Consider the following 23,868-nt stretch of genomic DNA (forward strand, 5'->3'; position numbering starts at 1 on the left):
CCAGATAATCCTGACCATAATGCCTATCTCTTAGACCTGTTCCTGACAAGTAACCCAGATCAATACAGGATAGAGGTTCTATCACCAATTGGATCCTCCAACCACAATTTCATCAAAGCCTTATTAGTCAGTTCCCCCAAACCTCCCTGTTCTGAACCTGTCAGAGAGACCAGATGGCACTTTGATAGGGCAGACTAGGATGAACTTAGAAATTAATTTGTTGACATTCCACAGCAGTCTTTCTTCTCCAGTGACATCACTTCTACCTAGTCCCACATTAATGACTTGATACTAGCTGGTATGGAATTGTTCATACCTTGTCAACAGTTTACTGAAAGGTTGGACTCCCCAAAATGGATTGACAGCAGTTGTTCCAGGGCGATGACCCAAAAGTCCTTAGCATATAACTTTTACTTAAAATTAAAAGTATCTGAATTGCTCAGTCAATTTAAAATTGCTAGAAACCATGCAAAAACAGTGATAAAGTTCACTAACTCAAACTTTTCTTCACAATCAAGCATACAAACTATAAAATAATCCTAGTGACAATAGAATATTCTTGTCAACTCTCAGTTCTTTCATTAATAACTTTAACAAGTCATCACCCATTTCCCAGCTGAAATTTTCAGATGGTAACACTATAAATGACCCTCATGCAAAAGCAAACATCCTTGCCAGCACATTTGCCAGAAATTCTACCTTAGAGGAAGTCAATCAGAGCGTCTCTGTACTAGAACTTGACTGTCCCGAAATTGCTGCACTTAAGATACAGACTAGATACGTAAAATCCATCTAACAATTTACCAACCAACAAACCTGCTGGTCCAGCTGGAATTCCTTTAATTGTTTTGAAAAAGTGTTCCCCAGAACTTGCTCCTCTTCTAGCTAGCTTATTCAGACTGTGCATATGTACTTTTTCATTCCCTAGTTCTTAGAAGGAAGCCAATATCGACCCATTTCTGATGTAAGAACCCGATTCCAAAGAAAGGAAGTTCATCTGACCCCTCTGATTACAGACCAATAACTATCACATCTTCTCTGGGTAAAGTATTTGAGATTGTAATTAATAAGCACATTGTTAAACATCTTGAGTATAACAACTTAATTAGTGACAGACAGTATGGTTTTTGCCATGAAAGATCCACTTTTGATATACTCAAACTCCTGACTCACACCATCCATCAACCAATTGACCAGCATGGAGAAAACCATGCAGTAGCCCTTGATATTTCTAAAGCTTTTGACAGAGTGTGGCACCATTCTCTACTTTCCAAAGTCCCTTGTTATGACCTATCATCTGTTGTTCCACTGATTTCCTCATATCTCAGTGACAGAAAGATAAAAGTAGATGATGTATATTCCAATTTCCACTCGATTAATGTCGGCATGCCCCAAGGATCGATTCTGGCTCCAGCCATAATCCTACTTCATATTAATGATCTCTTGTTAGTCACCCATAATTCCATTCACTCATATGCAGATGACTCAACACTTCACAGTTCATTCACACTTAAACATCCATTGGCAAAGTTTAATACAGTATATGTAACTCACAACTAAGTACAGCAGTCTCTGTTAATCAAGACTTATCTAAGATCACTGAATGGGGACAAAATAACATTGTCTCATTTAATGCAAAACCAAATATATACAGTTTACTAATAAACAGATACTGCCTGATTCCTGTATTACTTTCAGTGCTACTAATATTCCTATCTCTAACAGTATTGAATTTCTTGGTGTTTCACTTAACTGTCCCCTTAGCTGGACCTCTCATGTTAGCTCACTTGCTAAAACTGCATCAGAGAAACTTGGATTATTGTACGGAGTCCATAACTTCTTCACTGACAAGTAGTTAGCAATAATTGACAAAAGAGGATGAGATGGAGGGATGGGGTGGAGAGGTATATGGGAGAGGGGTGTGTGAGTTGGGAGCAGGGCAGTGAAATGGCGGGGGACAGGGCAACTTGGAGGGGATTTGTTTGTGGCCACCCCAGATGGGATTGAGGCATCTGGCAATAGATAGATAGATAGACATGTGTGCTCTCAACTGGAATATTGCTGATCCTTGTGGAATAGATGTGGAGAGATTGCACTAAAGCAACAGTGAAAGGTCTGAACAAAGCTGTTAGAATTATTAATCCTACCATTACAAAAATTAATGAACTACCTCCCTAACAAGTATGAAGGAATGTTACCTCCTCCCTTGCATTATTTTACTGATACAGTACTTTTATGGCAAAGTTCAGGCAAAGTTGCATCCATTGTGCCACCTCTCTGCGCCTTCCTCCACAGTACGCTAGCATCTGGTAGCGCTCATGACTGGACTGTAACACTGCCATACTGCAGAACTTCTATCAGAATTCTTTTATTTCCTGAACTGCATCTCTTTGGAACTAACTTTTCCAGGGTGGTTTCTCCCAAACTTCAACGTGCGGCTTTCCAAGCCCAGCTGTTACAGTTTTTTTTAATGACTGGAGGACACCTGTAATCTGGTCTATGGATTATTATTTTTTAATTCATTTGTTTTTCCTTCCTCTGTTCATCTTCTGTAAAATATATATATATATATATATATATATATATATATATGTCTCAATAGAGAGTGTTAAGCCAGGGAGTATCTTGTAGCCCAGGACTCTTTAACCACATGGATTCTTGATGGTCATGTGGGTTAGGAAGCTCCAACTGGTTGTGGCCCTGAAGGACATACATACAAGGGATGGTTAGGGTTTGTTGAGGTGGTTGGGATTTATTGCTTTCATTTTACTACTCAGGGGATAGTTACTAATCACTTTCACTGTAAAATGGGTTGCTGCACTCATGATGGGGGCGTTAAAGGATTACCCGGTAGATAATTAATAGATAGATTGATCTGTGTGAAAGGAAACATCACGACATGTGATGCTGTCACACCTCTCTGACACACACTGGCGAGGTGGCTACAAGGTCTTGCTTTTAGAGATGTTTGATTGACTGGGTGGTATTTTTCATTTTAATCAGACTACTATCGGACAATTTAATTTTAGAAGGACCTCTGCCTTTACAGGTAGCTTTACATTGAGTGACAAACCAAATGGTTTCCTGTAAGCTAAGAAACCATTTACAACGCTGGGTGGTAACCATATAGCCAAACCATACGTGTTCCCTACATGTCAACAAGTAGGTTGGTGGAGGGTTAGTGTCCCTCCCTGTAAAACATATAACTCAGAGTCAAATGGCCACCCCTTATGGGATTGTGGCGTCTGGGAATAGATAGATAGATAGACCTCTAGTTGTGAAAGAGTTAATGATGTCTATATCTGATCATCCAGTAAGAAGAGTCTGTCTCAGTCTGAATATATTCATCTGAAAGTAACAACAGTAAAATAAACAGTATGTCATTGTAGTAAAGGAGTTGATTTTACTGAACAATGGCAGCTTAGTCTTGGGTCCGTACGCCTCAGAGTGGGTATTATAGCATTGTCCTTAACTCCTTCAGTCCAACAACATTTTTTTTTTCCTTATATCCAGGTGATTTTATTGAGTTAAGGATAGACTTGATCCAGAGAGGTTAGTTACTGGTATGGCCTTCAGTAGGAGGGGAATTTCCCAAAGTCATATAAAGTTAAAGTAGTGTTGTGTTAAAGTAAAGGAGTGTTGTGTTGTTATGGATGTGATTGAAAGTGTTAAGAGACATACTGTACTTTGAAATGGTTTGGGCATGTGGAGAGGATGGAGAATGAGAGGCTGACTATAAGAGTACATGTGAGTGAGGTGGAGGGGGAGAGAAGGGGGAGGAAACCAAGAATGTGATGGCTGGATAGAGAGTTACAGTATATGATAGTCAAATGGCGGCGGACAGGGTGATGTGGAGACATGTTTGTGGCTACTTCTTTTGGGATTAAGGTGTTTGGCATTAGTTGTATAGACTGACAGGTAGATATAAAATCTCCTGTAATCAGAGTAAAATCAAAATTTTGTTACTGGATTCAAGAGATTAACTCAACATTACTTTGTGTGCCCCTGAACAGGAAACTAAATGACACATTTGGAGAGATAGCGAGACCCACAGTGGCCTGGCAGATTGACCCCTTTGGCCATGCACGCGAGCAAGTGAGTATAATACATTGCATGGGGAGGTGATGGTCAAGGGTATTGTAATGTACAGTATGTGCCTTACTGTATATCTAGTTGTATAATGTAGGAATGCACTGTACAACTGTTAGGAAATCTGTTGTAGGTGGGTCAGGCTTCATTCAGGCTCAGCACATTACTTTTGCACTACCTCACATCAGTAGCAGTTCAGACTTCATAGATGTCAGACCTGTATAGTGCATCCCTACAACTACATCATACATCTAACTGTACAATAAGTTACAGGCATCACAGTTAAAGAGATGATCTGCTGTCTGAAAGAATATGAGTGTGGGGCAGGAAACAGTTTGATGATTTGGATTTCCTTAAAACAGACTTTGCATATCTCTCACAAGACCCACCAACATGTCATAAAACACCTTTGCCAACACCATCACACCTGTCCTGAATGAGACAACCCTCACATGTGTTTATAGTGAGAGTGGTGGGTATTAGTGTCAAAGCAGTGACATGTGAGGATAGGCAATGTGACATGTAGGAGGACTGCTGAGCCTCAGGGAATGAACTGCCAAGTCTGTGCCCTGGTCATATGGTCCAGACAGGGCCAGAGGAAATTGATGTAGGAGTGTGACTCTTGAGAATGTTAGTAAGTTTTGTTACTTTGGAGACCAGATAGGATTTGTACAGGGGTGGTGCAGAAGCTACATGAGTCAGAAGTGATTAGAGGTGGCAAGATCTTCGTTCCAAAAAAAAGATTATAAGTTTAGCTGTCATCATGTTACATATGTGAATAGTACTGTGTGAATGTATACACTTATTGTAATGTACACTTATTTTAATGGTTGGCTTGCACACTTAACATAGGAAGGTAGCTTAAATATCCACAATCAAATGTTTTACAGATCTTGAAAAGAAATTTATACATAAGGTGAAGGCACACCACTATCTGTCACAGAAGTGATTTGATATTTAGAAGTGCATATAACCATAGCACTGGTTTCCCCTCTCTCTTACTTTCAGGCCAGCCTCTTTGCACAGATGGGCTTCAATGGGCTGTTCTTCGGGCGTCTGGACCACGATGACAAGGATACTCGCATTGCTAACAAGACCATGGAGATGGTGTGGCAGGCCAGTCAAGACCTGGGTATGTCTTTGTGTGCATCTGTCTGTCTTTCAGTCATCTGAAGCCTTAATCATTGGGCCCAGTAAGACCTGGCTATGTCTCTATCTTTCCATCTTTCTGTCTGTCTGTGTCTTTCATGTGAAGCCATAATCTTTCATGTATTATACCGTGGTTGGCATTCCTTTTTAAACTTCATAGTTAAGACTAGCCTTCACACTGTATTTCTCTAACCACTTGTTAATGTGTTATGTCTCAGTTACGTTATGTTATGCTTTGTACTGTCAGGTGAGGCATTATGGTAATGAGTTATGTCCCAGTTTTGCTAGGTTATGGTATGCAGTGCTTTGTACTGTCAGGTAAGGCTTTATATTATTGTGTTATTCCTAGTTTTGGTAGGTTATGTTATGCTGTGTGTGTTGTGCTGTCAGGTGGGGCTTTATCTAAATGCGTTATATCTCAGTTATGCGAGGTTATGTTTTGCTGTGTGTTGTACTGTCAGGTGAGGCCTTATGTTATTGGATATCCCAGTTATGCTAGGTTATGTTATGCTGTGTGTTTACTGTCAGGCAAGGCTGCTTGGTTGTTTACTGGGGTACTGCCAAATGGGTACGGACCACCTCCTGGCTTCTGTTTCGACGTCCTGTGCCAAGACCAGCCTTTTATGGATGACCCGCGCCTCCACGATTATAATGTCGATCAGAAGGTGGGTTCAAGATTTATACTTACTGGTAATTCCTTCTTCTCAAAATGTTTATTTTTATTTTTATTAATTTATCTATTTATTTTTTGATAGATGACCTACACAGTTATTAAGTCAGTTAGAAGGTTGGCATAGAATTTATCCTTAATTCTTTCAGTACAGTGACACCTTTTTAAAAATTGATCTTAGTATCTCCAGACAATTTGTTCAAGTTAGGAAATGTCACTCATACTGAACTGGTTAGTGAAGGTTGTATCTAACTTCCCACTTTGAAAAGTCTCGTCAGAGCTAAATAAAGTAGTCTGAAGATAGCAATAATAAAATTAAAAGTACATCAGAGTAAAGTGGTTAACCTCTTGAGTCCAGGATTTTTTTTTCTTTTCCCCTAAGTATCCTGTGACAGTTTTCTTAGTGCAGGGGAGACTTTTTGAACTGGAGGAGTTAAATATAGCGTTCATTAATTCCTTCAGAACATGAGTCCTTTCCAAGTTGAATAAAGTTCTCTGGAATTAGCAGGAATAAACAGTAAAAATGTGTCTTTTGATTGAAGCTGTAAAGTTCCCTTACATCACAAGCATTCTGTTATATAGTTAGTGTGTATTGTAACTCAGAGACGTGGTCCAGAATATAACAGTTATATCCTCACAATTGGTACTGATAATTGAGGGAACTGAGGAATGAGCTTCATTGATAACAGTGGAGTTTTAACCCTTTTATTACACTATTGTCTTCTTTTTTCTGGTTACCACCATATGTCTGTATCCATCTTAGGAGAGACCTCTTATGGTCTTGTTGATCAGTCCCAGTCTGCCTAGCCAAGCAGACCTATCAACTGCAGACAAGTTACTGCCCCCTGCATAGTTGTCCTGTACAGTGAACCAATGTTCCCTTGCCATTGACAGTGCCTCACCACAGAGAGGGGCAGGGGATAGTGTGAAAGTTTGGGTCTTGGGTGGACACAGTATTTGCATCCCCACCCAGTTAACGGGCACCTTAGTAGCTTCCACTTCACCCTATAATCCGAATATATGGTTGACACTCAGCAATGTAAATGGTTTCCTGGTTTACAGGAAACCATTAGGCATGTCACTCAGTGTAGAGCCACCTGAAGTAGAAGATTAATAAAAAGTAAGTAACAAGAAGGAAAGGGAGAAGTAGGAAGGGAGGAGGGCAGACTCAGAAATAGAATGAGAAAGGAGAAGCAAGAAGTAGGCAGCACTGTATCAAGGGAGTAGGTAATGGTTGCTGCCACCAGACCCCTTTTGTTGAAGAGGTTGATGAAGACTGCATCTAACTCCTCCAGTTTGAAAAGTCTTTTGGAAGCAGAATAAAATTGTTTGGTGACAGCAAACATAAATAAATGAGGTGTCATCTGATAGATAGGTAACTAGGCAGTTTTCTGTATATACAGCTTTGTGTACATTTTAAGCTACTTAAAATGAGGGCTTAATGTATAATGTATCAGTAAGTTAGCAGAAAATCTGTCAGTAATTATTCTTCGTATGATTATCAGACAAAAACTGATTTGTACTTAACCATTTCAGTCATGTTTTATTATTATTTTTTTTTAATTATTATTTTTTTTTTTTTTACCACCATCATCATCTAATCCTGTGTTTCTCCATGAGGAGTGTAGTGCCTGGGGCTAAGGAATTTGGTCCTAACATTTAAGTTGAGAGTGACCAGCCTTGCACATCCCTGAGTGGCATTACGTGAGCAATAAATCCCAACCACCCCATGCATATCAACCTACACAGGCTTAATCCAATTGTTCACCTTATTTACCCACTAAACCACCAGGCGCCATAATTTGGTTATATGGTTACCACCCAGTGTAGTAAATGGTTTCCTGGTGTACAGGAAACCATTTGGCTTGTCACTCAGTGTACTGTACAGTCACCCGTAGACAAAAGGAAGAAGAAACAGTGATGGAAAGAAAGACAGAAGAGGAAGGAAGGAAGAGAGGAAAGGGCAGTCACCCAAGAGTAGCACTACATCAAATGAGTGGATGGTGAATGCTCCTGCCTACCACTTGTTTTATTCATATTACGCTGGGTGGTAATCATATAACCAGACTATGGTGCCTGGTGGTTTAGTGGGTAATTATGGCACTCCAACCAGATTGAGCCTGTGTCAGCTTATATCCAAGGGGTGGTTGGGGTTTATTGCTCATGTAATGCCACTCAGGGATTAGTGAGGCTGGTCACTCTCATCTTAAACGTCAGGACCACCTTGCGTAGCCCTGGGTTCCTACGCTCCTCATGGGGTGACCTAGGATTGGATGATGGTTGGATGGATGGACTTAATATTATCATTGCCTCATGTTCTAATAGATTATTTTACCAACAGTTATCAAAAATGGTTATAAGCTTATATAAGTATTAATCACAACAACAAACCACAAGCCAAACGAGTTATTCATTTCTGGTCACAAGCAAAATCTCACTGCTACTGGTAATTTTGGTTAACCGCTCACAAAAGCAGCCAACATGGTAGCTGTTTTTGGCCAGTGTGATGCCTTCTTAAGACAGTAGAAACTGTGTATGTGAGCGTGTGGGTGGGCGGGGAGGGGGAGTAAATAAGTGAGTGAGTTAGTGAGAGAGAGACAGACAGAGGGAGAGTGTTGATGCAAGACAGAAACTCTGTTTATGTGTATGGGAGGGGTTACAGTACACACACATACACACACATATCCACAGTTTGCAGTATTCTAGCTATATTGAAATTACCTTATAATACTTAACCTTAGAGAAATTTTTCAGACAGGAGAGGTCAGATATAGCATTTATTAACTCATGCAGTTGAAAGACCCATTCGAAATTGGATAAAGTCATCCATAAATACAAACACCATAATAAAAAGAAAGGATTTAGTGAGGGGACTTCTTTCGGCTGACACAAGACTCCTACAGGTGACGGATTTCCTGAAAGCGGCAGAGGATGAAAAGGCACAGTATATCTCAGACCACATCATTATGACACTGGGTAGTGACTTCCAATTCCAGAATGCCAATCGTTGGTTCAAGAATGTCGACAAACTCATCAGGTTATATGCTCTTGCTTTTAACTTGATTATTGCTTGTGTTTCTGTGGCTCAGCAATTATGTGTGAGAGATATCTATCCTGCTCTTGTACTGAACTGTGCCATTTTCTAGATCTCTTCCATCCGATATAAGTGGAAAGAGGGTTATGATGATGATGGTGGTTATATATTGCTTCCTGTAATCTGGGCTCTTACCTCCGTCAGTCTATTGTATGTGTCTGTTTCATTCTGTGGTCCAGTGATTACAGTATCTGTGAGAAATTTGTTTTGTATGCTTCTGCTTTAGTTAGAGTGGTATGTCTTTGTCTTTTTGTGACATTTTTTTTTGGTGAGAGATGTATAGCGTGTAAAAAGTCATCATAATAAATTTTTTCTTCATCTACCAAACTGCCAGCTTGTGGTTCAAGAATGTCTACAAAGTCATCAGGTGTTATGTTCTTGCCAGTCTTTTTCAGCTGTGTCATTATCTGCAAAAGAGATGCATGTAGGAGTCCTCGTAATAAGTGGCCTTCTTTACATAGTACTGTAGTTTTCAGTTAATTTAATCTTATCTAAAATGGATTACATGTTTCCTCCTGAGGAATTCCCTTACTGAGGTTGGCCAGGGTACAGCTCATGTTTTCTATGGATTGGAATCTAAACCAAATGCATTAATCAGCTCATTAACTCTCCAGCAGTTGCTGGAAGCCATTGGGAAAAAAAGAAGTTTGTGATGTTCAGTAAGATTTGCAACACTGTGAGAGTTTCAGTTTGGACATTGACTATACGTAAAGTCATTCAAAACAAAGATCACTGAGTTACTGTACTTGTGGCTGAATGTTTTCTGCCTAGGTGTGATGACTGTGCTGCTAGTTACCAAGCTTTTAGCCACATTTCATTCTCATGGTTGTACCTTCAAGGGTCAGTCGTAGCCACCCATCTATGACCTTAAGTTTTCAATTACGTCTACAGTAGATTACAGAAAGATTGCCATTTATGTTCTGTCTATATACAGTTTGACAATTCTGCCAATTTCCTGTACTTAAGGAATCAGTTGTATTCTGGAACACATCCTTGTTTTATAATGAGGAATGCATGTGTAACCAAGAAATGAGTGCCTTGTCAAGTGATTCCATCTGGATGTGGTCCTTATGGGTCTTCGTCTGAGGGATGGTTGGGATTAATTCATTACATATTGTTACTGATGGTTAAGCAGCTAGCCACTCTTCTTTGATGTCTGGACCAGGTAACCTAATCTGGGCTCCCATTCTGCTGAAGTTGTTCATCCTAATGTGAACCTGGTGGAATGCAGGAAAACTGGCCACTTCAGACAGGTGCTTCCAGAGATCTTTTGTTGTAGCTGTATTGTAGGATTGTATGTGTTATGAGAGTGAGGTACATGAGTTGGATAAATGTGTTATATTGTGAGGGGCAACATTAAGTGAGAGCTGTGTGGGTTGTCAGAGAAAGTTGCTTTGCTGTGAGTGTGTTGCCATATGAAAGGCTGCGTTACGGTGAGAACAGTATGTATTGTGAGAGTAAGATGCATGAAGTGAGTAAATTTGTTTATGCATCACAGTGAGTGCAGTGTGTGTTGTGAAAGTAAGATGCACAAGATAAGTGTGTTATGATGTGAGGGGTTGCATTACAGTGTGTGTTGTGAGAGTGAGATGAATGAGTTAAGTGTTGGAGTGTGAGGAGCAAATAAAAAGGGCAGTAAGGGCTTAGATGATTACTGGAGATGTGTAGAGTGTGTGGTGTCATGTGAGGGCAGGTTGTTAGATTGATGTGAGACCCCCACACCTTGTCAGCTTAGGTGGTGCCAAACACCTCTTCCTTAACAGTCTGTTTTCAAGACTGCAGCTTCTTATTCTGTTGCATGTTATTCACATCTGTTTTGCATGGAAACAAACTGCATGAATAACGTACTACTGTATATAAAAATATATTAATGTGCCAGATACAAAAATGGACTGGTAAGGAAAGAGATCTGGAGAGCCTTCTGGGTATACAGAAATAATACCTGTGTGTGACTCAGTGATCATCAGAGAGAGAGAGAGAGAGAGAGAGAGAGAGAGAGATGCCCAAGGCCCATATTCTCATCAGCTCAAAAGGCTTTCTAACACCTTGTCCAAATCTGCTTATCTCTGCATACAAGACATTACTTTCCCATTATGTGGTATTTATGCATTGTCTTTAACTCTTTATAAATAACATACAGAAGAATAATATGCTATAAAATACTAAACATATCATTTAGGAAGATTTACTAGAAAGGCTCCTAAGCCAACAAGGATATGACCTCCAGAACCTTATTCTTGTCAGCATAGGAGACATTCTGGTGTCACTCCTTAGCAGTATACATGATGTCCTATAAACAGCGCTGCACTAGAAACTCACCTGATGGTATCAAATATGTTGTGAAGATGGCTCAGCCTGCTGGTATGGGCATGGGTGTGGCAGTGGAAGTTGGAAATGTATAAGTGTTGCAGCGTAGATTTGGATGAGAAATCACCTGGCAGAGTGGAGCAGAATAATTATACATGGACCACCGAGTATTTTATATACTACACTCATCTGCTGTAATGTACAGTATGCTACTTATTCCCATTATCAATACAGTACAGTATTGATTGCATAACTAATATACAGGAGAATAATAACATGCCATTTGCAGAAATAAACTGTTAACCCCTTTGTCACGATGATGTACCCTTTATGTCATTTCTGGGCAATAGGAGTGTATGAGGACTTACCCTGGACATCAAAAACCAATGTGTAAGCTTTCTAGCTCCTCCTCCTACTTGGATATGGTACTGGTGGGAAGATAAGCTTATGGCAAAGTGGTTAAAGGATTAAGCTCGTGGCAAAGGGGTTAATGAAGAGGTGTTAGGGAGTCTCCTTAAAATATGACACCAAAACTGTAGTATGGTGTGAGGGCATCCAATTAGGCTGACAAGAGACTTTACAGGTGACAGACTTTGTGAAAGCGGCAGAGGCTCAGAGTGCCCAGTATGCCTCCAACCACATCATCATGACCATGGGTGAAGACTTCAACTACCAGAGTGCCAATAGGTGGTACAAGAACCTGGACAAGCTCATCAGGTTAAACATTTGTCCATATTGACTTCTGGCATGTTTGGAGGCCTATGGATGTACACCCACAAAAAAGAAAAGAAAAAAAATTATCACCTATGGGTGCAGTGAATATTGAAATTATTTGCGTAAATGAAACCGTATTTATTTGGTACTGTTGGTAGTTACGAGTCATGGTCCATGTGTCATAATTTTTCACACCACAAGGGTATTGAATAATTATTTTGTGGGTGTACAGTACTATAATGCACAAAAATCTCATCTGCAAACCAAGGGACAAAATACCATTATACCTTCTTGACAGTCCTCAACATAGTGAGTCCAAAGTACAGTATTCAAATGAATTTAAATCCACAAAACTTCTGCAGGAATTAATGGCTATTCATAGCTATTTAACTGATTGAAACACAGGGGATATAATTTCTTACAATGGCTAGTTGGTGGAAGGAACTTTTGTGCACAGTAGTACAATCATTTGCAGAAATTTCCTTCATCTTTCCCCATATGATATGACCCTCTGCTTTGGTAATGTTGTATGGCAAAGGGTTGATGGAATTGTTTTAAATAACCATATATAATTACAACATTAAGTACTTATTGGCATAACATCAACTTCTTACGTGTAACAGACTAGCAGCCTCATATCATACAGGGATGTTTGAAGGGAATTTCTCCTGTTGACTGTTCATGAGGATGGCTGCAGGACACACTTGCTGTATTAACCTCTTTTCCTTTTTATCTCCACATGAATGTATGAAGGCTTATGGCTGTGCATGATGATATCTGCATGACTGTCTTACTGTATTAAATCCTTCATTACAATGATGTCTTCTTGAGGTTTATTTTTACAGCCGCTAGATTATTTAACATAAAAAGGATGTCTGATAATGAAAAAGTTAATACAGGTTTAGATGGTGGCTTCTGGCTTTGCATTAGGGTAGCTGCATTACATATTTTTACCACATTAACTCTGCTTTCAAGACAGTATTCTTGCAGATTGCTAGGATAATGCTTGGAAGATTAGGATGTTCCACTTCTGTGAAACTAGATATTTCAATTTTCTATGAAACTAGATATTTTGAAGAAATAGGAGTGAAAGTTAATACCGGTAACACAGAGATCTTGGTTAGTAGGTGCGAGGGCAGTTGTGTTGAGGAGAAAGTGTGTGGCCTTGGTCTATCTATCTATCTATAGCCAAACACCCCAGTCCTGTTTGGGTTAGTTATAAACAAATCACTTCCATGTTGGTCTATCCCCCTACCATTCCACTTCCCTCTCCCATCTTATATCCCTCTTGCTCACGTACCTCTCCATTCCATCTCTTGGTCTTGGTTGTTAGAAAAAAAAGAGTTGGGAGGAATTCTGTTCTGTGTACAACTTGTAATAAATAGATTCACAAGAGATGTAGTACTGGTAGTGTTGGAGGTAGATGAGTACCAGTAGTGTTGGAGGTAGAGTAAAGGATGTGAGAAACTTGATTGTGTGGTATGTAGGGATGTTAAGGTTGTTCATGATAGAACAGTGTTGTTTGGGAGCCAGTGAAATGCATGAACAAGTACTGCAGCAGGGAGAGCAGAGGCGAGTTCCATTTCTTGAATGAGAAGTGGATGGAGCAAGTTTAGGGAACTGCTGCCTCTCGTGACTGTGTAGGGGGTCTCCTTTCATGCATTAGGTTTTCTTTACAAAACATGAGAAGTGTTATGCTGCGTGGCAGTGAGATTTGGTCACTGAAATAGGATACAGGCAAACCCCAGTTTAACAATGCAGTTGGTTAAGTAAAAATCCCATTGCTAGGCAGGGTAACGTATCTCGGGGTAGATTTAACGTGAAAAGTATAGGGATGCGTTTTTGAGCCTTGGGTTCCCCCCCCCAACCAAGCACCAAACCCACCCAAATGAGTCCAAAAACAAATTTCTAGCTAACCTAAACCCCCAAATAGCTTTAAAACAAGCTAAACTAAGCCTAAGAGCAGTTTATAACTCACCTAAACCCAAAAATAAAATATGAAAATCATCAAAAATAAGTATAGAAAAAAATCAAGCTTAGTAAACTGCACCCCAAAATGACATTGTTTACCCCACCTATGACTAAAACACATTAATCTGAGTCTAAAAACAGTTTATAAATCAACTTAAACACAAAATTTAAGACTAAAATATCGTCAAAAATCTGTTCTTAACCCCTGAAGCGCAGGTCGTCGCGTTTGCGATGCTCGCCAAAAAGGACATAACGGCGGATCGTCGCGTTTGCGATTTGAGTTAATTTTGAATAAACGCGGGCAAGGATGTTCCAGCTGATATTGTCTATCAGTACCACCACCCTTTAGCTACAATTAGCATACTTTACCTTTGTACTACTGACCTCCGTTGTTGCCAAGTATCGCGTTCCCCCCCCCCCCCCACCATGGCCCGGCCAGCCTGGCTGTGATATATGGCAGCGCTCTGACTGCTCAGAACTGTAAATCTGCGTTCTCCTCTCACAAGCAGTTTATGCTTATAGGAAACGCTTGTTTCTCCAGTTGTCACACAAGCTTTTTTTCGCGTGGTTTGCCCCTGTTTATCGTCAGTTTACCGCAGGCTTTCAAAGTGACATTATGGCGAGTTCTAGCTCTTCCGAGTCAGTGCAAGCGGCCGACAGGAACGAGAATAAAGTGACGTGCGTAAGGCAGAATAAAAAGTGCGCCGCGGTGATCTTTTGGGAAGTAATATGATTGAAAATAATCTAGTATACGTGTTTTTAGCTGTGAAAATGGAAATTTTTGTTGAGTGACGGGAAGACCGCCGCCGCGCTGCATGTCGGCTGTACGCTTTGTTGATTTTAGCCTTATTTTCAGTGCTTATTGTACAAATACGGATCCCAAACTACCTGTACGTTGTAGTATAAAGTTTACTGTGACAGAATGAGGCTGTGGTAGAGGGGAAACCGGGTTGCTGGAGGTGTGAAAGTGAAGATTTTGTTACCCAACTTTGCAAGTCTCCACAAGTCCTTGGGTAGTCCACGAAGGCTCAACACCTGTCTCTGGAGAAAGCTGAATGTAAGTATGTACTATCTGCCATACCAAGTATAATGTTCTAGGGTTTATCTCTGATTTTTGGTTAATATTTTCCTATAGGTACTCAGACCGTGATCAAACCCCGCCACCCGGGGGGGGTCGGCTGTCCATGGCCACGCTTTAGGGGTTAAAAAAAAAAAAAATCATTATACTGTACCAGGGTTTGGCAGTCGTTCAGCGGGGTAGGGTAGTATTTCTTCCCCCATCACACTTCCGGGGTATCGTATCACGGGGTCTGCCTGTACAAGCAGATTGAAACTCTGAAATGAAAATACCAGCATGGATGAGTAGGGCATCACAAAATGACAACTAAAACTAGTGTGCTGTGAGAGGGATTTGGCATAAGTAATTTTAGAGAAGTGATGCAGACTGGTAGGCTAAGATGGTTTGGTCATGTTAAAGGAGGAGGAAGAATGAATGACTGAGGATGGCTGCAGTTCTGAATGTGGAGGAAAGAATGTCCAGAGATAGACTGAAGAAGACTTGGTATGAGGTTCAGCATGGAGACCTTTGAGGCAGGGATTTCAGAAAGGCAGTGGCTGAAGATCGTGGCTTATGGAGAGCTAACATCAAATGAAAAGGCCTACACGTGCTAGCATGGTCCATGGTCTTTAAACATATCATACATCATCATCATCGTCATCTGTATAGATATTTAGTACATGAACTAAAAGTAGATAGAGATATGGGGCCAAGGCCCGGTAGTAGTTGTAGTTGTTTCCTACTCAGTCTGGCCGAACAGCCCTGAGTCCTTTAGGAAGACCATGGCCGAGACCGGGTTTTCCCACAGAGCTCTCAAAGAGTGTATGTTGTGTTGTTGGCATAGGTGATTGTGTGCAATGCAGTCTTCCATAATGTGCTTAATAGTTTGGGGTGCTGTGTTGCATCCTGGACAGGCATCAGCGACGGAGTCATCCAGCCTCTCTCTGGTAGCTTAAGAGGGCTGGATGGTGCCCACATCTCAGCCTGGCCAGGTGGACCCTGTCCTCACGAGGGAGATAGGATTCGGAAGGGTGGATGTCAGGAGGCCGTGCATGCAGCTCTGTGTTGTCTTTAAGTGACTGAATGGAGCAGCGCGTGATCTGTGTGTGGATATGCTTCTGGAAGCTGGTCTGAGGTGGGCAAAGGGGGAGAGATGACAGTATTTGTGTATGGTATTGTGTGCTGGGTTTTGTTTTGATGTTCCTTGGTGTGGGTGGATGTGCTGCCATGTAATATAGTGGATGTTGTGGGTTTTGCAGAGGCTGCAGCAAAACTCTGGGTGCCTCTCAAGGCCCAGTAGCTGGCCTTGCACAACACTTCCATGTGGGGTCCTCAGCCAAGTTTACCAAATACCCATAGTCAGAGTCTGGGCTGAGACTACTACTTGTACATATATCCTGTACACAGATCATCCTGTTGGGAGCTATGCCTCCTCCATATTCTCTGCACCTCACACTGTGGAAGAACCCCATTCTAACTCTGAGAAGGTGCTGTCTGCCAAAAGACGGTGGCAGCTTACTTGTGGTTGCTGGGTTTGCTCAGCCAGATGGCCTGGGGTAGTGCAACAACCACAAAAAACAAATAAAGTTAGATAAGAGTAACGTGATCGTTATTTTGGACCTTTTAACTTTAGAGCTGAGTTAATTTGGCTCATGTAACCATAAAGCTAAGTTAAGTAGGTTCCTGTTACTGTAGATCTAGTGCTTAGTGTGTATTCTCAGATAGTTGAGTGTTGTTTGGTTGAGTGTGAGTAACTATGGTGAATCACAGTCAGTGTCTTATACTGATTGTGTCTGGTAATTATGATAACTGTATATACCTATACTCTGTATGAAACTGCTGTATGTATGTGTGGTATACTTTGGAGCCATCGGTGCATAGTATTGAATATCATATTTGAGCTTGTGGCCTGTTATGTCATCATTGGTGAGTTTGAGGTCCATTTTCACAGCTGATTTGTTTCCATCTCAGTGAAAATAATCCCGAACGTAGTAAGCTTCACTGGGGAGGTAGATCTCAGTCAGGAGTCCATGGTAACTATTAATATTCTCATGTTATTGGTTCATATATTCACCAACATCACTGTCAAAGGTGACCATGGAAGTGGAAACAGTAGAGTGAGTGTTTCTTTGATTAGCATTTTAACAGATCTGAAAAGACCTTAAGAATTCAGTGTTTGTAGAAAAAGAGTTTTATAAGTGTATATATAGTCTTGTATACTTTTTCATGTTTCTAAGATATTTTAGATTTTATAAGTATGGCTATATTGTGAATACTTTTCCTTGTATCTGAAATATTTTGAGTTTTGTGATTGTGGCCATAGTCTTTCTTGTGTCTAAGATTTTATGGTGGGATCAGTAAATCCTCATTGTGTGACCTTTCATGACGTTCTTTTTTTACCATTAACTCCACAACAGGAGAATTGCCTATTAGTTTCATTATTACCTATATAATTGATTTGTCAGGTTTCCACAATTTATAGTACATTTCTGACATTTGAGATCATATCCCTCTCTATTGAGTAGAACTATCTGTATAGGCCAACCTTGCTATATGATCAACCATTATATGATCATTCACTTATGCAGTCTTAGCATTTTAGTACCCTTTTTTTGATATATGAGCACCATTTTCTTTTATACTATCATTATGACCTCTGTGAAGCACCATTATTTAACATACAATCACCAGCTCATTTATGTAGTTGCTATGATCCCTACATTTGATATATGATCAGTCATTATCTGATCAGTTTTCCAGGAATGTAACTTGTTCGTTCAGCAAGGTTTTCCTGTAATGTTTGGATTAGTGAGTCGAGGAGTACAGAACAGTACTCTATACAGTTAAGGGGTAATGCCTGTCAGTGTGGTATATTTTAGTGCCCACTTTGCATAGTGTTGAATGTGTGTCCTTGTAACCTATTACAGTTTGTTGTGAATGGTGAGAGTAGGAGTACTGCCAGGTCCTGCTGTTCACGGGGGTTATGTACCAGAACACCTAACGAATGTTGAATTGCACAAATAGCCCAGCTCACAGATTTCATTGTTTTAGCTATTCCTATTAGCTACAAACCCACTATAACACCTGTAGCCTAAATGCATTTTATGGCACATTAATACTTCCTAATAAGACAGTACAGGATAATACACAAGCCCTTCTGGGTACAGGGTACTGTACTGACCATGCAAAGATGACAATGAGAGTTTGTCGTGCGCTGAACAGCACATACCAATGCAGGGTAATTGCACAGTTTTACTGTATAGGACAGTACTTGTCACAGGAAACATGCAAAGAAAAAAAAAAAAAATCACTTACGAACCACTAAGAACAGCTGATGCTGTGGGAAAAGCAGGAAATATCTTGATATAATTTCCCAGAAAAATCCACAAAAATGTGAACCCACGAATAGCAATCCTGCGAACAGCGGGTGTTGACTGTATGGTGTTTGTTGGTGAAAAGTTTCCTGAGTACTGTATAAGGGAACAGGTAGTGGTACAAGAGCAAGCCAACTGTCATGATTTTGGGTATGTGTAGTATTTTTTGGTGTCTTGTTTGCATATGAATGTACAGTATGTCAGAGTAGCATATTATGAGGTCTGTCCAAGAAGAAACTGAACTTTTTAAATAGTGCACCAGCTAGCCGGCATAGCATGATTGTGATGGAAGCACTGTGTAGCAACAACTTAGAGGTTTAGGTTAGTACTAGCCACATTATGCCATGTCACTTAGTCATCAAAGTGCACATGCTTGAGTGGACATGGGTTTAGTGCACTTGGCAAATTTTCTTCTATCTCTTCCATCGCCTGAAATTGACAACCCTTCAGGGTGCATTTCATTCATCATGAGTTTGTTCCACATGGTCCAACGGTCAATAGAGAGTGTTACTTAGATGTCCTGAAGCATTTGAGGGAGGCAGTGTAAAGGAAGACACTTGAGGCATTAACAAACAAAACCTGGATGTTGTACCATGACAATGCACCTGCTCACACATTGCTCCTCATCCATGACTTTTTGGTGAAGCGTGAAAGGATTGTCGTCCCCCAGCCACTCTACTCTCCAGATTTAGCCCCTGTGGATTCCCCCTCCTGCTCCCCCAGCTGCCCAACCCTCCAGATTTGGCCCCTGTGGATTCCCCCTCCTGCTCCCCCAGCCGCCTCACTCTCTAGATTTGGCCCCTGTGGATTCCGTCTCCTGCTTGCCCACTGCCCCACCCCCAAGTTGAAGTCCACCCTGAAAGGTTGCCGATATCAAACAAGAGAAGAAAATTCACTGAGTTCGCTAAACACACGTTCACTCAGGACGATACATCTCGATGCCTAAGTGATGTGGTGGGATGCACCTAGTGTAAACTAAAGCTGAGTCGCCACTGTACAGTGCTGCCGTCATGATCATGCTATGATGGCTTGTAGGTGCGCTATTTTAAAAATTTGGTTTCTTTTTGGACAACCCTCATATGTTGTGACGTGTAGGCATATGGTGTTTGTAGGTAAAGAGCTTCCTGAATGTGGTGAGAGAACAGGACAAGTAGTACCAAAATGATCACAGTGTTGTTGCTATGAGTATACTGTATGTGGTATGCATTTGTACCTTGTTTGTATATTGCTGAATATTAGTCCTTGTATCATACTGTGTTGTGATGTGGAGGATATGGTGTTTGTAGGTGAACAGTTTCCTGAAAGTGGTGAGGGAACAGGCAGAATGGTACAAGAGCAACCACATTGTCTTGACTATGGGTATGGACTTCCACTACCAGTATGCACACACCTGGTACAAGCAGCTGGACAAGCTCATAAGGTGAGACCGAGACTGATTGAGCCCTTAGCCCCTTGATGTGAGTGATGTCATAGTTAGTATATTGTTGCTGTTACCAGAGGATTTTAGTCCATTATTTTATTTAAATTGTAACGAATGAGAATATAAAGGAGCGTTGTGGTGTTGATGTGGATGTGATAGGAAGCGTTATGAGGAACACACTGAGGTGGTTTGGCCATGTGGAGAGGATGGAGGGTGAAAGACTGACGAAGAGAGTGTATGTGAGTGAGGTGGAGGGGGGAAGAGGGAAGGGGAGGCCGAGGATGGGATGGAGGGATGGGGTGGAAAGGTATATGAGAGAGGGAGGTGTGAGTTGGGAGCAGGGCAGTGAAATGGCGGGGGACAGGGTGACTTGGAGGCGATTTGTTTGTGGCCACCCCAAACAGGATTGAGGCGTCTGGCAATAGATAGATAGATAGATTGAGGGGGGGGCTAATGAAGGCTGTATCAAGCCCATCCAGTTTGAAAAGCCTTTCCCAGGCTTAACAAAATTTTCTGGAGTAAGCAAGACTAAAATGAAGAACTGTATCATTGGATTGTTACACCCTTTCAGCTCCAAGGTGTCATATTCACTTTATTCTAGCTAACATCAGACCTCTGTTTTATTCACATTAATAGAATTCACTCATTTAAAAGGGCTATGATTACATCTAAAAACCCCAGTTTGAGAGCCTCCCCAAAGTTGAGTAAAGCCATCGGAATAGCAAGAATAGAATAAGAAAAAAAAAAAAAGTGATAGAAATGCATTATATAATTTAAGGATGACTGACTCCACTTCATTTCACACTTCATTACTGATCAACCACTGTATGTTAATATATTACTAGTATCTAATTATTTGATTTGATTTCTTGGATTTTTTTTTTTTTTTTTGTATTTACACTTACCTGTTGATTATTGCAAAATTTCAGTGTACACTCAGGGACAAAAGTTGGCCTGCTATTCCACTCTTCACACTTGGAGCATGTTTCCCATTTTCCTCCTTGATGCATCATATCCAAGCTTCTTTCAGATTAGAAATATTAGCCAGCAGGTGAAAGTGAGTAGTAGAAGAGGTGAAATATTAGACCAACATTTGTTTTTGAAACACCATAATATTATCATATTGTGTCTGAATGTATTGGAAGATGTCTTCGTAGTGAAATGATCATTGTATGTACCTGATTTCACGTGTGTTGGGAGCCTGTGGAAAATATATGCTTTTGCTAGGGGAGTGCACCATAATGCTTTCATATACTGTACTCATGTAGGAAGATTTGCATGTGTACTAACTTTTACAGTGTAATATTCTTTATCTGCCCATACCATAGCTGGCTTAACTTAATGTAATCCAATAATAACCTAATCTAATCTAACTTAAATTAACCTAACTTTGCCTAGCTAAACAATGTAGCATAATTGTAATCACTCTGCAGGTATGTAAATGCTCGTCAGGAGAATGGGTCAAAGGTTAATGTGTTTTACTCCACCCCGTCTTGTTACCTTGAGTCCCTTCACAACTCGAACCTCACCTGGCCAACCAAAAGTGATGATTTCTTCCCTTACGCATCCGGGAACCACTCATACTGGACCGGGTACTTCACTTCTCGACCTGCGCTGAAGAGACACGTTAGGAGCACCAATGCCTTTCTCCAGGTATTGTTCTATTGATATATAGCTGTTTATATGCAATGTTAACTTTTTTTTTTTTTTTTAAGTCCACAGCAATTTACATAGGAAGTTATTACAGCATTAAAATTAATATCCTCTTTATATATTGCCTTTTTGGAACTGTTTTTGGTATCAAGTCCACAGTAATTTACATAAAAATTTACTACAGTGTTAAGGTACTCTTGCTACCAATAAAGTTGTTTTTCCAGTTTCCTGCAGTTTACAGTACTTAATGGAAAAATGTGTGGTATTTTGGAATATATCACTGACATTATTATAATGAGGACTTACTGTACACACTCTTCTTTAACTTGACCTAAACATGTCATCTCTCCATCATCATTGCTAAATAATAACAAAAGGCATATTTGAATATGATGCTGCACTGTCTTCGCTTTAACTTGGACTAAAATTGCCAGCTGTCCATCGTTAGTCCTGAGCTCTAACAGGAGATGAACACTATAGGATGATGCTATACATATTTATTTTAACTTTGCCTAAAATTGCCAGCTCACCATCTTGAATGCTAAGTTGTAATGAGAAGTTAATAATGAGATATAATTCTGTACAATGCACAGTCTAATGGCCAGTTATTGCCAGTTCTTCATTTTCAGTGCTGAACTATACCCTTTTTACTCCGACTTGGCCAAAAATTGCCATTTTCAATCTTGAAACTGGTTTGTAGCAATATATAGCACAAGAATATAATGTTAGTCATGGAGAAATGCTTTAGAGAGGGTGTCATTCATTCATTCATTCATCATCCAATCTAAAGCAATAAAATTGTCTTGTTCCACCACTGAATTACATGAAATAAGTTACAAAAAGGCAAAAATTTGGGGCAGGTTAAGGTAAAACAACTCTAGCATTTGGTGCCAGTCATGAAAAGCTGCAATGGAAAAGATGTAGGCTCACAGTGTTGTTTTATCTTGCTGTTGAGCTATTGAAAATAAACTGCAGAATGATGAAAATCTCAACCAAATTAAAGTAAGCAGACTGTAGTCATATTTGAGAATCAAACTTGTCACCTTCACTACAGACATTCTTCATTACAAGTCAGGGATGTGCTCCAGTATACCTGTGTTGTAAAGGTGAGGTGCTTTATGTGAGTAGGGCTGCATCTGCACCAAATGCTTGCAGGTGCTGGTAGTTGTGGGTGGAAGTTCTGCATCACTGTAACCTACAAAAGCTCTGACCTGCACGGACAGGTCTCCTACTTGCACCTCCCTGCATCAGCAAGCATTGGCATGGATGCAGCCTAAGTGTGATGTGGTGTGAGAGACTATATTGCAGCAAGGGCACAGTGTGTTGTGAGAATGAGGTGCTTGAGCTGAATATGTTGTGATGTGAGGGGCTGTATTACAATGAGGGCAAGGTGCATTGTGAATGTAGTACATGAGGTAAGTGCTGTATGTGCATTTTGGTGTGAGAGAGGCTACATTATAATCAAAACAGAGTGTGTTGTGAAGGTGATGTACATGAAGTGTTTTGGTTGTTGTGAGAGTGAAGTGCAGTAGGCAAGCATGTTGTTGTGTGAAGGACTGCATTACAATAAGGGCATGGCAAAGATAGTAAAACATATGAAAATCATCTGTAATAAGCAATAGGGCCTCAGTGGTACAACTCCCTAAGTGCCAGCCCAGCCAAAACTGAGTTAAACATATCACTGTATTACCCCAAGGTAGCTCTATATGGAGGACAGGTTGGAAGTTGAAAATATCAGTAAGGGCAAAACTCCAATTTTTACAGGGTACCGTCATCCTTGCCAGTCCGCACAAGCATTAACGCCTGCCAATAGGAGTCGAGATTGAGTTAGTTTACCACTGTTATGCCCCATTGTTCCTCTGTCTGGAGCGCATGTTGGAGATCGGAGAACCAAATATCAGTAAGGACGAATTTCCTATGAAAACACTGGTTTTTGTCATCCATATTGTAGAAAGACCAGCCAGCATCGTGGGCTTGGCAGTACAAACCACTGACTCCACCAGCACTGGCCTGCCAGTGATACTCCCTGACTTATACTAAGTAGTGCTCAGCGGCCAGTGGGCACGCATGAGAGACGCTTTTTCCACCAATCAGAGCACATATCACCATTCTTCTTTCTAAGCCTAATGTTTACATTCTTTTCAAAACAAAATTGTCATATTGTGAAAGTAGATGTTTCAAGCTGCAGGTGAAAAAAAAAAATTAAGGTATCTCAATTACTTCAGACGCTATGGCATTTTGAAAGTGTAAAAACTTCAATGGCGTTTTTCTCTATATCCCATGTATGGAGTTTAGGGGGTTGTACCACTGAGGGCCTCATTATAGTACGTATGTTTACTTTTGCAGCCAGAAGGTTAACCCGTTAACTGC

At 40.6% G+C, this 23,868-nt stretch overlaps 1 protein-coding gene across 3 annotated transcripts in view; it reads left to right on the forward strand.

The window, feature by feature from the left end:
* Nucleotides 1-23,868, forward strand: part of LManII (Lysosomal alpha-mannosidase II) — an 87,497-nt gene that overhangs the window by 24,027 nt on the left and 39,602 nt on the right. For 2 of the 3 annotated variants that reach the window (XM_080270727.1, XM_080270729.1), the window contains 5 exons: nt 4,014-4,095; nt 5,098-5,221; nt 5,767-5,903; nt 19,712-19,845; nt 21,279-21,498. In XM_080270727.1, the coding sequence (XP_080126853.1) occupies nt 4,014-4,095; nt 5,098-5,221; nt 5,767-5,903; nt 19,712-19,845; nt 21,279-21,498 (697 nt within the window). Of the gene's footprint in view, nt 1-4,013; nt 4,096-5,097; nt 5,222-5,766; nt 5,904-11,892; nt 12,027-19,711; nt 19,846-21,278; nt 21,499-23,868 lie in introns of all 3 variants that reach the window. The other variant, XM_080270728.1, reaches the window with a different exon arrangement.

The sequence above is a fragment of the Coenobita brevimanus genome, chromosome 42 (assembly GCF_032717465.1).
Source record: "Coenobita brevimanus isolate Jiangsu-jjx chromosome 42, ASM3271746v2, whole genome shotgun sequence".
Classification (NCBI taxonomy): domain Eukaryota; kingdom Metazoa; phylum Arthropoda; class Malacostraca; order Decapoda; family Coenobitidae; genus Coenobita; species Coenobita brevimanus.